Raw genomic sequence first — 17,621 nt, 5'->3', positions numbered from 1 at the left:
TTGTCAAGGAAAGATTGGATTTATTTCTTTAGAGAGGAAATTTTTATTCTACCCTTTTCCTGACACTAAATATTCTCAGTGTGTATTTAAAAACTATAGTCTGTGTAATGTATATCTCATTCACAATAACAATAATGATAAAAAACATTGCTATTTGAGTTGAAAGAAACGTGTAGTGTCATCTTACAGCTGCTCAGGTAATTATTTGTAGGTATCTTGTTTAAAGACAAGGAAATATATGACACTGAATGCATGCAGTTCACAAACAAGAAATGTTACTGCTCTCAATGTTTTCTGCAGGTGCCCTCCCTATGGCTCATTCTTCATTCATTTGTTCAATTTCCAGTTTTTCTTCTTTTTTCCTTTTCATTGTTTTAGAATGTCAGGTAGTCCATTTTAACTTTCAGACTTTCCCAGTTTTTTCTGTATAGCTTTCCCTGCTGGACTTAAACCATGCATGGTTTCTTGTGTCCTGGATGGTAAGATACAACCACTGTTTCAGAATGTGACTTTGTAATATCACTTCACATTCCTGGTACTAGAGCCTGAAGTTGATTTCATGAAAAAGGCACAGCCTTATTTGTCTCTTGGGGTATGCATACAAATGAATCTGTGCTCTTAGATTAATGAATCACCCTGTGGCTATATATGCAGGAAACTCAAGAATGCATAAATTAATTAGATTATGAAAAATCATAGTGGGACTGTTCCTTTGCAACAGTTTTTGCATGGCCTCAAAGACAACTTTGACATAAAGTACTAATTTTGTAAGCAGTGGAAATTGCAAAAAAAACACCAGCATCCCAACCCTCTGAATGTTAATTGCTTCTGGTGATGCTGTGGAGTAACAGGCAGATGAGGTTTCAGCTCAAGGAGAGTGAATGTGTGAACAGGCTTGTGGTGACTTGACAAAGTGGACTTTGCTGACTCTGAGTAAAACACTCTGCCTGTGGAAAAGTAGAAGTGTTTGTTGTGCTTGAAGTGGACAGGGAACAGCTTAGAAGAGACTAAGTTCAGTCCTGTTTACTCTGAGGTTTTACAGTATGAAAAGCTGGATATCCTCTGCAATTACACAAGAGAGGCTTTAGAGAACCTGATGTGGTGAACAGAGTATTCTTGGCAGGGCTCAAGTTTTGGTTTGGTTTTCTTACTGCATACAAACACTTGTGCTATAAAATCAAGAACTTGAGAGGCAGTGAGGAGGATGGGTTTGACCATGCAGTCTTATTTCTGCTTTCATAGGCTTCTGCCTTTCCTTGTGCAGAGAAAATTGTTAAGAGAAAGTGAGTACAAGTGTTCTGTTTAGGTCTGTAAAATATGGAGCCTGGTGCATGGATTAGGGTTGAGCAGGCTGGCAGCCTTTCTGAACACTTTAATTTAATTAAGTGGCAGTCTTGCATGAAATTCCAGATAAAAGCACAATAGGGAATTTTAGGAGGAGAGGTCATGTATGTATGAAGCTTCATATGGGTAAACCAACCCAACTGGTCACTGCACTAAAACCAGCTCATGTTTCTACCACTCTCAATAGTCAAGGCAATTGGAGTGATATATCAGGATGTTGTATGTACCCTGCTCACAGAGAAAAGCACTAAGTGTGTATTGTCATGACCAGGAGTAAAAATCTGAGCAACATTTTGATCTCTGACCCCATCTTCCCCTGGTCTGTGGTTAATACCTAGAAGGTTCATCATCTCCCATCTTGCTCTCACATATAAATTCACACCTGCATCTTTTCCCTTTCCCCTTTTCCAGATCAGTAAAGAAAGAAACTAGTTGGAGTGTTGAGATGTTTGCTGACTTTGCATGCATAGCGAAAAAAGAATGAGGACTAAAGAAAAGAAGACTGCATTTGGGTCTTAGCATGGAATTTAAGAGTCACTGAGTGGGCAGAGAGATGGGAAATGAGAACTAATAGAATGCCAGGATGATGGATTGGAAAGGCAGGAGTTGGGGTGAAAGGAGTTGAAATAGTGGGTTAGTTTTGTGGCAGGAAACTCTTGAAGAGCAACATTGTGTAACAGTGAAGCAGCTGAGATGTTGGAAAGAAGGGTGATTTATTGGATGGGCCTAAAGAAATAGTTATAAAAGCAGTATGTGAAGCTCTTAGGTGAGGCTGGGGGTTGACTCCAATAGCTACTGAGGCTGGAGCTATTAAACATGAAAGAATGTTGTGGATGGATGCAAGAGGATGCAGCTGAAGATAAGTAGTGTCTCTGGAAATTTGTCCTCAGGATTTAATTAACAGAAAAAAATTCCCTGGCTGGTTTGGAAGGCATTCAGCCTGGGATTATTTATTTATGCTAAGTAATTTGATGTGGGTTTTAGTTTAAGAATTGATTACTGATAAACCTTTTCTTTTAAACTGTGGGGTTAAAAGGGTAAATGCATATACTCTTCCCAAGTGGCTTCTGGAAATTAGTGCAAATACCTGAGATGTTATGCTGATTAACTAGCAGCAGTAGATGCCTGGAACTTGTGGTACAGGGTGAGAGCTGTTCCTTCGTGGTTGCCTTGCTGTTCCTCTTATTGGCTCATGACAGTGAATTTCAAAGCTGCTCCAATGCTGCTAATTCTGGGTTTGACTGTCATAATTCTCTTTGAGCAAGTGAAGGCTTTGCTTGGGTTACAGAGAGTGACAGGAAAAGTTTGGATGCCAGCTTCAGCTAGCCCTGTAGCATTGCTTCTGTGTGTAGAAAGGCTGATGGCTGAGAAAGCCAGTAGCAAGTGGCTGAGTGTGGTCAGATGAGACAGCTGAAGCCACAGAGACATGGCAGAGAAGGAAAGGTGTTCTGCTGGTGATGTCAATGGTTCCTGGGCAGAGGGCTGCCACAGGGAAAGCTAGGAGCTACTGTGAAATAATGTAAAATACTTGTTGTAAAAACCAGTAATAAAGTAGGATATTTTACATGAGGCATTTAGTAACTTTATTCTGATTATAGCTGTCTATTTTCCGGACAGAGACTGCAAGACCAAGAACAGGACATTTCTTTTAGGGTTGATGGTGCTTGTGTCACAGCTACTCATGTGACCCCACTTCTGCTGCAGCTAATTTGGGACTCTGCATTGTTGCTGCTTCCCAAATTGTAGGTTGGAAAGCTTGCAGGGACACTGTGCATGGACATACAGAAATAATTATCTTATGCTCTTCAGTACATCAATGCAAAGTTCTCGGAAGCAGACACTGTTACTCCGAATCTTATTCTCTTCTCTACCATGATTCTGCTTTTAGAATATACAGGAAAAGATCCTTATGTTCAAGGAGAAGTAAGAATAAATCTGTACCACTAATTCCAGTCATATACACTTACAGTACTTCAAGATTTACATATAGTTATTTCTATTGCTACTGTTTGGATTGTCTAATAAAAACTGAAGATACAAATTGAAATAGCTTCACTAGTCTCCTAATCATCAGCTAACCTTGAAAACTTTTTAACACTTTATTTGAAAATACTATAAAAACAATATTTTGAATAGTCAAGGTTACTCTAGAAGATGAGGGACATAATGAATAATATCAATAGATGAAATACTAAGCTTTTTAATCTAAATGTCTTTTGGTATCAGAGATGACTGCCTCATGATTACACTCCAATACTACTTCAAGATTGGACCAAGATGTGCTGAGCATGTGCTACTGGATGGAGAAATTTATTTATATAATCATGTATCTGAGATCAGTTTAAAAAACCAAGAAGTGTCTCTCATAAAGGTTTCAGTTACATATAATGCTTGTATTTGAGTGTTGGCAGAGATTATCCAGAAGGGCTCTGGTCAGAGAGATCAGTGTTTGTCCCATTATGTCCCCTTTTTAATTCCTTTTAATTGGGAATTAAAAATATTTCCCCCAAGTTGAGCCTCTCTTGCCTATGATAGTATTTGGTAAAGATTGTCTCAACCCAAAAGCTTTCTCATCTTGTTTTCTCCCCTTCTTTTATTAAGGACATCTACATTTTAGTCCTAAATCTGTGCAGCATCAAAGCTGGTGATGGTAAACATGAGTTTTAGCAAGATTATATTAAATTCTGAATAGTCTGAGTGATGTTTTAGATTTTTGTTTCTGCAGTCAGTATATAGGGAGACTTGGTAATGAAAATGGAAGTAAATGAAGATGTAGCTGTGACTCCTGATTGCCACTTAAATTTTCTAGATTACATTGCTCTCTGTTTTGTCCACTTTTTAGGATGAATTAAAGGAACTTCTCTACAGCAAGTTACAATAATGTTGAAAGTTTGGTTATCTTGCAACTTTCTGTAGCTGCTTGCCCTGCCACTGTAGAAGGAGTGGTAGCTCATTAGGGACACTCTAAATAAATACAAGACTCATTTTCCTGTGGCACTAACTAGGTCTCACTTCAGAGCAAATACATTGTAGAAATCTACTGAGGGGAACTCTACTTGGCACATACAGTGGCATTAACCTATTAATAATGAAATTCAAAGCCTGTTTTCTCTCCTAAAGAGTGGACTGGGCTTTGTGTGAGCTGTCAGTGGAAATTAGGAGTTTAGTAATTGATGTAGTAACGGAAGAAAAGACTTCTTTGTATTTCTTTGTCCATGTGTACTTTTGAGAAATACTGCTAACTACTTAGCATTTGGTCCACTTTACTAACCAGCAGTTAAAATGGTGGTTTTGGATAACAGTAAAAATAAAAATAATACATTAACTTATTTTTCCCACCAATATTACTCTTTCAGTGAGGCCCTACAGTAATAATGTGCTCTTACTCTTTAGAAATTCATCTCAGAAAAGCAACTAAGGGTATCTTCGTTCTTGTGGAAGAATCCTATTTTCTGTCACTTTAAAGCTCTGTACACATTCATGTGGGTAAATAAATGGTTTTGATTTTTTTTGGTCTTGATTTCCTTTTTAAAACATTCCAGTCTATCCATTTTGAAATTTCCTTAGTTGTCTTTGTTTAAGGCATTTATTTCCTCTGCTGATGACAAGTGGCACTTAACCCTGGGCAATGCTGAATGTCCCTGATGAGAACATGTCAGTTGACACTGATATATCAAGCACATGGTTTGTGACAGCACCCAGGATTATCTAACCACGGGTTGTAATTGCATGAATGTGACATTTGTGGAGGAATGAACTGGAAGAATTCAGCATGACAATGCTGAAGGAAGTACCCAAAGAAAATCAAATCTTCCTCTTGCATCACATGTTAGCTCTTGAGGCAGCTATGGAGCCTTGCACTGCTATTTACACAGCAATGTGAAGTTTCCTGCAAATCCATCTTGGCGGTGCTGTTAGAGGGATCATGAGCATGTGCAAGAGCTTTCCTTGAACCTGCTGTTGCAGTGTAGAGTTGAGTATTTGAAGCACTGATGGAGCAGGGGGAGCAGCAAGTTCCTCTGGAGTTACTTTCTGCAGGCAGTGTGAAAATGGGCATCTCTGTGGAACGTGGATGATGGCCATCAGCCTTAGCCACCTGCTGACAAAAGAAAGAAAGTAGAGCTTCAGTCTTCTGAGTGTAGGAAGCTTTCACACTTGTCAGTTCTGCCTGTGGGCTTCTTGAGGTCACTGTATCTTATATGCTGGGTGAACATCCCAGGCTGCTCCTTCAGCCTCTGTACTTCTTCAGCCATTAGTTGTAGTGAGTTGAGGGAGCAGTTGAAAATGGCAAAGATCTGACAGATGGATTCTATCAAATATTTATACCAGGAAAGAAGTATCTGATTAATAAATTATATTTTTGAATAGAAGGCAGGGTTGATAGTCAAGCTCTTTAGCATAAAGTGCATTGTTGAGGTAGTTTCTGTAGTCATTTCTGTGCTGTTGTTATTGTATCTGCCCTTGTTTTGTGCATTAATACAGTTAATACAGTTAATACAGTTAATACAGTTCAATTTTAAAATTGTAATAGCCCCTTCATGTGTCTTAATTAAAGTAAGAAATTATTTCCAATTATTTCCAGTTGTGCTTTGATTGTTTTCTGGTTGTTCCCATGTGTATGGACCAGGCCACATTCATTTAAAGACTACTGATCTCAAATCTGAGAAGGCTGTACTGTTGTTTTTTAGTGTCTTTTAAAGTTTAAGACTTTAGCTCAAGCTGCTTGCTTCATTTATACCATGGTTATATTTTAAACCTTCAATCAGGGGAGTGCCAGGAGGCACTGCCTCTCAGATGCCATGACCTCAGTGAAGATCCATGATTGAGACAAATCCTTTTTGCTTGAGGTGGGACTGTCAAGATTCTTAAAGTACTTTTCCAAGTTCCAGTTTTGGACTCTCAGAATTTACCCCATCTTAACCAGTTTTCTTTTTTGGGATTATGTTACTCCTCTGCAGGATGTTTTTGTAACATCTTCAATTACTTCAGACTTGTTCCTATTTCTGATTTTCTTTTCCATTGGTAGATATGAGTAGACAGTAGTTTTCAGAGCACTTAAATCCTCAGATCACACACAGCTGGAAGTTGGTAAGGATTGCTTGAGGAAAGGCAAAGGAAAATGAGTACCTTCTGAGTTTCATGTTAGGGCTGGTAGATTGCCAAATTGAAAAATGTAAAGCAAGAGCTGTGTTAGTGTAGAAAAGGGAGGTGGGATAAAGAGACTGAGGGGGATAAAAAGCCAATGTTGTGGTTTGCCAATAAATTAATCAAGTTTGCTGGTGTAATGGTCGTGGGTGTAGAAGTATATTGCAGTATTAAAGCAGATAGAATTTTGATATCAGCAATTTAGAAATTGGTAATGTAAACCTAAATATGAGTAACTGTTTCAACAGACTTTTAGTACTAGGGCAGACTGCAGAAGGCAAGAATTACGATGTTTGTTAAAATGGTTGAGATGAACATAAAGACATGTTTTTAAGTTTAGTTGTACAGAGAATATGCCCCGTATAAGGAATTTTGCAGTAGCCTAGACATGGAGGAGAAGATATTTAACCATGATTAGCTGATCTTTACCTTAGTCAAATATAACTGGCCAAGTTATAATTTTGGCTGAGCTGTTATCACCGTAATTTTTCTGAACTGACAGTCACATGTTTTTTACTGATGAACAGACACACCAGCTTTCCAGCTACATGCACACAGTCATACCATGGATAAATATTTTGCACAGCAGAAGACGGAGAAGAGAGGGAAGATGAATATTGTGTTGTTACAAATGTGTTACAGTGACCCAGAGTGCATACTTGTGATAACATTTGTCTTTTTCTATACTTCTAATGCTAGGTGTACCCTGAATTGCAAATCACCAATGTTGTTGAAGCCAACCAGCCAGTTACAATACAGAACTGGTGCAAGAGGGGATGGAAGCAGTGCAATGGTCACCCACATATTGTGGTTCCCTACAGGTGTCTGGGTGAGTGACTCAGTTTTAGTGTGTTTTGTCCTGCTCTGTTTTTTTCAGTCTCTCCATGGAAAAGATAGAGAATCTACATAAATGTTTTCTATGCTTCAGTATTATTGTCTTTTCTGAAGTGAGTTTTGTCCAATTGTTCAGTCCTTTGAAACTGCATTATTTAGAAAGTACTCCTGCTCTTCCCTGATTAAACCCCTCTTTTTTCTCATTAATTTTTTAATATCTAGTACTTGGACTCTTAGCATGAAAGACTATGGGAATCTGTATTTGTTGAAACAAAATAAAAGATACTTTATAAATTCCCCATTTCATTCTGCAACTTTATTTTTGTAGCAGTTGCTGTTCTCTCCTGTGTTCTTGGTGCTTTGAATCAATTAAAAGGGAGGTTTGGACCCTCATTTTTTTTGTTAACCTTTAATTTTGTCTGCTTTAGAAAATGGAATTGTTAATTTGCTGTTTTCATTAACATTCTAGGCACAACATTTTCTTGATATTATTCCATATTTAAGTATGTTGCTTTACTACTGCTGTTTGAATTGTGGTAAATACTGGAGTGCAGAATTGAAACTTGCTTTTCTAGTAAGCCAGGACAGCTAAAAGGTGTGGAAACCAACTCAGACCAGTTCTTTCATGAAAGAAATGATGAAAGAATTTTTTAAAAAATATGCAATGTTTCTACGATTTTTGTTCATTTATGTAGAATAGGGCAAAATCTGCCCTTAGCAAAGCTGGGACTGAGGAGTAAATAACAGAAATGCTACCAGTGTGGTCAAAAGTGCCAAAACAGCAGGTGTATAAAATCAGTGCTGAGTATCAGGGAGATTTTTTTATTTGGTAAAGTTTCTAGATCTGATGCTTGTTTGTACAGATATAAAATAGGTGTTTCTAAACCTGCAGTATATCATTGTTGATGCTACTGAGGCTCTGCAGGACTAGTTTATTGTGAGCAAATATCCTCAAGGAGAACCCAAATTCAAGACTTTCAGTGAGGAGAAGAACCTGCCTCCAGGAATTACAGATTCTGACTGTGGGAAGGAACCTGCTGGTTTCTGTGTTTTTCTGGACTTTTGCATGAGTTGAGTTGGTCAGTTCCACCACAGGCTTTAATGCAAAAAGGGACATGCTTTTTATCCATTTGTTGCTATGTTTTCTTTAGTTTTTTATAGTTGGGATAGAAACATCAGCTTGTCATGTTAATAAATGTGTAAAGCCAGATAAGCAACTTGTTAGAGATGAAGCAGAGCTGCAGTCTCACCTAGAATGCATCACAATATATTTGATTAGACTCCATGAGAGTGCACTTGCACTAATTAGAGAATATGGCAGGAGAATATCAGACTAGTGGAACTATAAAAACCCATTTTTATTACTTATTTTATTGTCACCATAAGCAAAGCTCTGAATTAAGAAAAGGGAACTCTTAGGCTCAGGACTCTCTATCCTTACACAGATTTGGTCAGTGTCCTGGATGTCTTACAACCTAATTTAAGCTAAAAGAGAATGTCATCACAAGAGCAAATGAATATAAATTGGCTATGAATAAATTTAATCTGCAGTTATAAGGAGGTATCTGAAAGCATAAGGAGCTCCAACAATTGTCTGCTAAAGGAGTAAGAAGTCTAATCATGTGGAAGGAAGTTCCTAAATTTATGGACAGGACGATATGCAGTTCCTTGTAGGAGTGAGGAGCTGGACTTGGACTTTCAAGGTGCCTTCCCTGAGTTGCAGTTTTGAAAGAAAAGTCATTGCAAGTTGTATGGCTGCTATTTTAGGTATCAAGGTTTGGACACAAACATTTTAAAGATGTTTAAGCACTTCATTCCCATTAGCCCTTAGCCCTTAATTTTTATTTTGAAATCCCCACATATGCTATATTTTTTCCGATTTCCTTGTAATTGAGGTTTATGTAGTTGTGCCTGACACGTTGTGTTTGTGTTCCTTTTCATATGCTGACATCCTTCTTTTGACCCTGACTAGAATATACCTGATGTTCCCAAGGGTCTACTGGGGGAGAGGTGACCACATAATTACTTCCTTTGGAGGAAAAATGGTGACAGTGGCCATAATCTGTAATTTCTCCATCCAGACCTCTGCTTGCTATGTACTATGTATGTCTTGGAATACTTTTTCTTAAATAATGTTTCTGTGCAGAACTAAGGAGTCCAGAGAATTTCTAAATTTTATTTTCTCTCCTCCTAGTACTTCTTCAGTATTAAAAGATAATTTTTAAAAAAGTGGCCTCTTGCCTGTCAGCTCTGTGTGTGCTTCAGCTTCTTAGTGTGGTAGCTGTTAGTGGACATTGCCAGAAGTTGGGCATTGCCAGTGCCCATTCCTCTGTAGTTTTAGTGCAAATAGACCCTTACTTTAGACCACTGTTAAATCCATCTGGTAACAATAAAGATACCAACAGAAAGTTTGTCAATGGGCAGCTGATTGCAGAGTTGAGTCTGAATTTTGCATTGCTCTGAGGATCACTTTAAGTATGTTGAGTCAGCTCAGTAATTTCTTCCATCTTGACATTATTTTTCACAGTTGAGAAACAGCAAGTGACAGAAATCTGGCTGCTTTCAGGCCAGACCATCTTTACAGTCTGTTTGTATCATGATCTTCAGCCAAGGCTTTCAGATGTGTAGAGCCCATTTCACTACAGCCCTTGCCTGCTCCACGAGTTTTTTCTCTTTGAGACTTGTGCAAGGCGTTACAGCAGTTATTTGTACCAGCATACTTCAGTAACATCCATCAGATTTACTAGATTACACAGCTTCATCTTTTCTTAAGAGAATGCAGCTAAAGCATAAAACTAGTAATTGAAACAAGGCAAAATGAAAGCCCCTTGTTTGAGTCGGCCATCTGTCTTTGCATTGACCACAGTATTATTCCTTAGAAATGTTCTAACTGGATCTAAATCTTAAAGAGTTAAATTACATTGTTTGAGTGGGGACTGTGCTTAGCACAGAGCCACAGATGTGTTTGGGTACACAGCAAAGATGAGGAGCTGTGAGATGTGCTGGTGGAAGAGTGAAGATGTGCAGAACACCCTTCTCCTGGTCTCAGGTGTGTGTGCCACCCTCACCCCTGCACCACTTGCTATGTGGCACAGCTTGCAGGGTTACAGCAGACCATGCCAAGAAACCAATGATTTCTCCTTTGCTTTACAAAAACTGTTTTTTGGGAAAATGCCATGGTCACAAACCTGGCCGTGAAAGTGTTGGTGGGAGCTCTGCTGGTGGCCACAGCAGGAGGCCAGGATTTCTGCCACTGCTGGGGCAGTGTGGGCAATAAGCATTTCTAGTTTGCACTTTCTCCTCTCTTCACTTGCCTGAGGAAAAGCAGCTGGTGAATTTGTGCAAAGTGGCCAGTAAAATGAAGTAATTCACTCCGTGTTCCTTGCTGGCTGTGGGAGCAGGCATCCTTATCCCAGAGATGTGATTCTCTGAATATGTTGGGTAAATCTATATGTTTCTGAATAGATGACATTTCATTTTCTGTTGATGAAATACATCCTGAACACTGGATAGAGAGGAGAAGTTCAGTTGTGTGGATGTTTGTGGATCATTATGTGGACATGCCAGACAGGACATGGCAAGGTGTGGTAAAGGGGGAATTATAGGAGATTAATTGTGCTGTGTGAACTACATGTCCAGGAGTGGCTCTGCCTCTTCATCCTATTAATGTATGCTGCTAAGCACTGCATCCCCAGTGTTGGACAGATCCAGGTGTGTTGGAATCTCATGTATATAGCCTCTGTCAATCAGAATGTGATTACTTACAGTCACTGGTTTATAAATAAGTAGATTAGATTATATGAAAAGTATATTTTGCTGTTTGGTTATGTAGTGAAAAACTGGCTTCTGTCTCTGGTTTTAACAAAAATATCATTGAAAATATTTATTAATTTGTCATGCTTTATTACTCTATCAGTTTGTGAAGTTATCCACTTGTTGATGTGTCTTGGTTTGAAAGACAGGTGTCTACCAAGGAAGGCAGGAACCTTCCTGGCATGGCAAATATGAATCTCTTCCCTCCAAGTTATTATAACTTTGAAATTACAGGGCTTTCAGGCAAAGATATGGGAAAAGGAATAGCTTGTATATCTATAACAAGGCAAAGAAACAGTGGGGCTGGGCAGCAGCAGCTGGGTTTCTGCAAGCAAGCTGCTGCAAGCAGCCAGGAAAGATGTCCTCTGGGAAGGAGAAGGGGAAAGGGTTTGGGGTCCTTTTCTTTTTCCCCTGAGGCACGTGAGTAGATGGGTGAGGGTCCTTTCCAAATTAATAAGGTCCCAATTCAACAGCTGCTCTTATGAGCAAAGGGTCAGCCACAGTTAGGAAGAAGCAGTAAAGGACTGGACTTGTCAGTGGCAGCAAATTCTCCCCAAGGGTAGCAGCAGCTCAACTCTTCCCTTCTGATCCCAAGAGCAAGACAGAGTGAGGAAGAAGCTTGAGTCCAATACCTGATCCCCAAACAAAATTTTGTGGTCTCTCTGTCCTTCCAAAGAGAAAACTCCCACCAGCTAAGAGAGTGGCCCCAGCTGCACCCTTCCTCCTTCTCTACTTTCCAACCACATCTTTTCTCTCTTAAGTACCAGTCATTTTAATCTGTTAGGCAACAAATGGAACAACATTCCCCAAGAAAAAGGAAAAAAAAAATAAAAAGGAAAACTCCTAACCTCTAACCAGATATCAGAAGCAAAGGCACACTCAAATTTTGATATGCATGTCTAGCCAGTTATATCAAAGAAAACACCAAGGTTATGCCTGGAATTAATAATTTAAATATGTAATTGGCAGTTCTACTAGCAGTTCTTCTAAAATTACTTGCTGTTTTAATGGTGAAATTTTTTCACTCAGGAATGTGAAGTTCCTCTGTATTTCTTTACATGGCAAAACTTGTTGGTTTTACCTCCTCTAAGCTCACATTTCACCTATTTCTATTGCAGCGGCAGAGCTTCCCTTCTGAGTAATTGGAAATACTCTCCACTGGCTTTTCCATGCAGTGCCTAATTAACAGAATGACATTAAATAATTGTCTCTGAGTTTTCCTGTCACTGTTAGTTCAGCTTTTCACTTCCAGCTTGCCTCAGTCTTCAGTCAGCCATGTGAGTGATGCAGACAAGCCTCACACCACACTGTTCCTAAATTAAAAAAATTCTCTAAGTTTCAGCCTACACAACTACAGCATGTCTAGTTTTTCCGACAGCACTAGCTAACAGGAGGCAGAGGAGTTACTGATCATTCATATAAACAATAATAAATGTATTGGTTTATTATAATTCTAAGAAGGTCTGTTGTCTCAAAAGAAAAGACTGGAAGGGTCTTCTCTATGGAGTTTCAATGGGGTTTATTACAGCCACACACCAAAGGGGTCAAAAGACCACAAACAGGTTCAGGGTTCAGGTTTAAATATGGGGAAGGAGGAGCAAAGCAGGGCAACAGGGTCCAGTGGAAACAAAGGAAAATGGGGCAAGGGCAGGGTAAGGGACTGGGGGAACCAAAAGGGTAACAGGTTGGAACATTGTACCAAACAAGGGCCAATGGGGATCAGGGAAAGGGAGAACCTTCTAGGGAATAACCATAGAAAGGGTAGAAAGGGCAATCTGAGCCAGTGGGCCAATGAGGGGTACAAAACTGGGGAACATGAACATATCACTACAGAGGACTGGGGGAGAAACTTTTGATCACAGTGTCCTTAATTCCCCTTCAATGACTTCAGTGTCTCTCCTGCCAGCACATGGAGGTTGTTGTCTTCCTGTAGACTCCAGGGCCTGCAAATATAGAAACACTGAAATGCAGAGATGAAACAAATGTAATTTTATGTATGATAATGTAACACATCTAATTTTTGTATAGTAAGACCAGAAGAAGAAAGAATTATGAACTTGTATATTTCTCTGCATTCTTGGGATGTACATATGTTTTACACGTTTGGTGGTTGCAGTAAGGTTTCAGTAAGAACAGGTCACAACACAAAAACTTTTTGTGATATTGTAGTGGTTTTGGTTCGCCAATTTAAGATTTCTTGGCCAATGCACTAATTTATGTTGTGGGTCTAGCCCTGGCTAAATCACCAGTGCACCTATTAGAATAATTTACACATTTCCTTCTGTGAGATAGGATTAGGAGGAAGGCAAAACAGGCTCAAAATTTAAATGGTACAAAGAAAAACGTTATTACTAGAAACTATAAGAAAAAATAATAAATTTCAGAATAAAGCTTTTAGAATATTCCTCCTCCCCCACAACTTCTTTTCTTTCACACTAACAATATACTGAAACAAATCAGTTAGTTTACCATCTTTAAGAAATAGTCTTTCACCAATTTACTTGGGAGAGGAGACTTCTCTCTTCAGTCTTTGGAGATTTCTACACAAGAAACAGTTTTCTTGTGGCCTTAATGCCACAGTGATCAGCTGCCCAGGAGAATGGAAATCTGATCACTATGTAAAAATCCCTTCCTCGCCTAACAGTTTTCCCACAACCATTATTGAGGAGTATATCAGCTTATGAGACACACTTTAAGAATTATAACAGTTTAAACAAAAGCTGTCTTCATCTTTGAAAACAGAGCTTCTTCTTCATCATCTTCTTCTTCTTCATCATCTTCTTCTTCTTCGTCATCTTCTTCTTCATTCTCGTCTTCTTCGTCTTTCCCCGTCTGGCTCTTACAGAGCCACTTGCTCCCGATTTTCCAGCCTTGCTGTATTTGGCTTACCAGATGCTACTGTCTTGACCATCACCATTCCACTCAAGTCTCCCAGGCAATGATATTTCTTCACCTCTCCTTTCCTAGTGAGTAATCTTCTCTTACCTTGCCATCTCCCTTTTCCTCTGAGCACCTTCTCTTCTTCCTGTCCGTTTCTGCTATCCAAGTCAGTTTTGTTTGTGTCCACTTCCCGGTTCTCCATCAGCATCCATTGACATCTTATTTCACACCTCACTTGGTGCTACTTGAGCAAGCAGATGAGGACTCTGTGATCCTTCCTGGAAGTGATGAGATCAGTCTGTTCCAGCATGATGACAATGGAGCCCTGTTCTACTTTCAGCAGGGACAGAATTAGCTAGCACATTGTTTAGGATTTAGGGTAAGAATAATGTTGACAACACACGGATGGTTTAGTTGCTGCTGAGCAGTATTTGCAATCACTGAAGGAGTTTTCTGCTTCTCACCCCACCAGTGAGGAACTGGGCTGAAACTGCAAAGACAGCTGACCCCAGTGACCAAAGGGATATTCCATGCCATATCATGGTGTACTCAATATATAAACCAGAGGGAAATCTGGCCATGGACTCTGCTCAGGAGCTGTCTGGGCATTGGTCACTGGGTGGTCAGTGCAAGCTTCTTTTGTACTACAATATACTGCTATTATACTATAATAATAATATTAGTAATTTTTAATTCTTAGTAGTAGTAGTAGTCGTATTTCTTCTCACTTTCATTTCTATCCTGTTAGACTGTCTATCTATCTCTGTCTTACTTCCCCCCCCCCAGTTGTCTTCCCCATTCCATGGGGAAAGGGATGGTGCAGGGAATGAGTGAGCAAGCAGCCATGTTGGAGTTTAGCTGCCTGCCAGCTTAAACCACAACAAGAATTTAAGATGATGGAAAAATATCCTTCTGTCATAGCAAAAAATGCTCTGGGTTCTGAGTGTTAAGGTGTTTGTGTGTGTGTCAGCACTTCATCAAGTATAAAGAAAGCTATAATGACCTCAGATTAGTTTATATTTTACTCTTCAACAAACTAAACTAAACTAAACTTTAGTTTATTGTAGTGTTCTAAATAGACTGCTATAGACAGTATCATTTGTGATGTTGCTTTATTTGTGTTGGAGGAAGATTCTCATGCTCTGTTTGTTAGATGACAGACATGATTATTCATTTCCCCTTTGGTGGCTTCTGATGAATGTTTTAAATGGTCTTCAGTTTTCCCTTTTCAGTGAAAAATGTGATTCCATGTTTCCTTATAGTTGCATTTAATTATTCTTTAAAACAAGCCCCAACAAAAACCTCACCTTAAGATATTTTTTTTTCCCATGATTTATATCATGTTTGTAGTTTATAATATTGCATTGAAGATTTCCTTAGTCTTTATTTCAAGTCCATTATCTTGTAGGCAGGATGAAAGAGCACTGTTGGTCTCTTTTTAAGTGCTGGCATTGTGATTCTTCATGAGCATTAAGTCCAACATTAAAACTGAACAAATCAGGGAAACTTGGAGTAATAATGCTTTATGCTGTGAAATCCAAAGGAGAAAAAAAACCCCCTGAGGAAAGGAGAATCTTGGTTATGAGTCAAGGTGTTGAAACTGCATTTCCAAAGTCTTGGAAGTGTCAGTGTTCTCACTGAGCTGCTGCTTCATGCAGAAACAGGTGGGTGAATTCCTTGGAACACTGGGCACAGTTCATTGTTTTTATCATTGTGTATGTCTCTTGATACTTCTAGAGTCCCCTTGGGTGTGAGAATAGCTGAACCACCGCTCACTGCATGAAACACAAATTAGCAACTTCCAGGGCATGCTGGACAAGCACTGTTATTGTGCACTTGAGTTGTGTATGTCTGTGTTGTGTTTGGTATGGTTTTCAATAGTATTTAATATTAATATTATCCATGTAATTTAGAGGTGATATTGCATTTAAGCTCGATCACTTTGAATTTCATAAGTGGTTTCTAGATCGTGGTTTTTTTTAATGACACAATACTTTCACCAAAACATCAGAATTACTTTTCAGGAAATATGTGCTTTTAAGGAGCACAGTAAAGGAATTAATAATTTGTTAACTGTAGCAAAAACATTTTAAAATACATATATAATATAAAAAGAATAAAATACAAAAATCATAAAAATATATTTAAAAATCAATATGTGTAATATAACCAGCAGTATATATAGTAGGGTTTTTGTTGTCAGAGTTCTGGTATGTGTTGTGGTTTAGGATTCTTTCTTTTATTTCTTTCTCTCCAGGAATTTCCTCCCACATGTGTTGCTAGGAGACAGTAATGACCAGGTATTTATGAGAGACAAAAGAAGTTGCTGCAACTCAGGGGAAGGGTGCAGCTGGTTACTCTCTCTTTTTGCCTGAGGGTTTCTCTGGAAGGGCAGAGATACCACAAAGGAGAGGAGGGGTTGGTGCAGCCCCCAGCTCTCCTGTGCTCATGGCATTGGCAGAGTGGAGAAGCTGTGGTTGCTGTGGGGAGAATTCATTACTACTGCAGGGTTCTGTCTCCTGGTGCCTTTCTTCTACCGTGAGTGGAGCTCTGCTCGTCAGAGCGGCCGCTGCGCTGGGATCCTGTTAACACCCCACCTCACCAAACAGGGGACCCTTCACCATCTGCTCCAGTGCCTCAGGGGAAACCCAGGATCCCCAAGTCCTGCCACCCCTTCCTCAAGGGGGACTCTGTCTGCTGTGTTTGGGAGCTGGGCTGCCACTTGCTTTCCCCCCACTGTTTCTTCAGCACTGCCCAGGTGCTCCCGTGGTTCCAGCTACAGCTGAGGAGTTTCTGATACGTCCCATCTACTACTGCATGGTTTTGCTCATTCCTGCAGTTGCAGCTTGCTGCATCCGAGGCTCCTGCTGGGGCACCAGGGTTGGCTGCCCTGAGGTTTGTTTTCCCATCCCTTCCCATTTTCACCATTACTGTGTGATCTTTAAGCTCGTGCCGCAGCGCCCCCTGCAGGCTCGGAGGAATCATCGCACCTGCCCTGCCCGGCCGGGAGCCACCAGCGTCCCTGCTGGCTGTGACAGGAACTGCACCGAGGGGAAAGTGCTCAAAGAGCAGGAAGAGACTTATTGTTTATTGTTTATAAATATATGCATTCTCATTTTTAGTGGATAGCCTGGGTTTTGTGGAAGGTTTGTGTCTGACAGCTCATCTATAACCTTGACTTTCAGTAAGTGTAGGAAAGGGCTTGGTTCATTTTCAGTCAAGGATTTCTCATTTAGGGCGCATTGCCCTTCAGGCAAAGATAAAGCTGGTACTTGGGATGTGACAGAGTAGTGCCTAAATGTTTATGTGCTCTCAACGGATAAATTGTCCATACTGGCAACAGGAGGCATAGCAGCATTACAGGGCTGTGTTCCAAGTACTGGAAGTTGCCAAATTCTGGCACTTTCATTCATTAGACTTTGTCACTGACAGCATGAGGATGAAGAAGAGGAATGGCCTCACTTTGGCCAGATGTGAACTCAGTAGTGTGCCCATGAATTGACCAGCTGGGATTCAAGGGCTGCAGGGCTGTGATGGGATGTCACAGCCATCTTCCCACTGGATGGATTATGGTGTTCAGTGTGTGCCTGGCGAAAGACTTCTTC

The 17,621-nt window shown here is 39.8% G+C and overlaps 1 protein-coding gene across 4 annotated transcripts in view; it reads left to right on the top strand.

Moving 5' to 3' along the window:
• The window catches only part of APP (amyloid beta precursor protein), a 181,553-nt gene that overhangs the window by 56,569 nt on the left and 107,363 nt on the right, over positions 1 to 17,621 (top strand). For all 4 annotated transcript variants that reach the window (XM_056495361.1, XM_056495350.1, XM_056495339.1 and 1 more), the window contains exon 3: positions 7,189 to 7,318. In XM_056495361.1, coding sequence (XP_056351336.1) covers positions 7,189 to 7,318 — 130 coding nt within the window. The remainder of the gene's footprint in view (positions 1 to 7,188; positions 7,319 to 17,621) is intronic.

This window comes from Oenanthe melanoleuca, chromosome 1 (genome assembly GCF_029582105.1).
Source record: "Oenanthe melanoleuca isolate GR-GAL-2019-014 chromosome 1, OMel1.0, whole genome shotgun sequence".
Taxonomy (NCBI): domain Eukaryota; kingdom Metazoa; phylum Chordata; class Aves; order Passeriformes; family Muscicapidae; genus Oenanthe; species Oenanthe melanoleuca.
The sequence above is the reverse complement of the archived record's forward strand: the minus strand, read 5'-3'. Positions and strand labels throughout refer to the sequence as shown.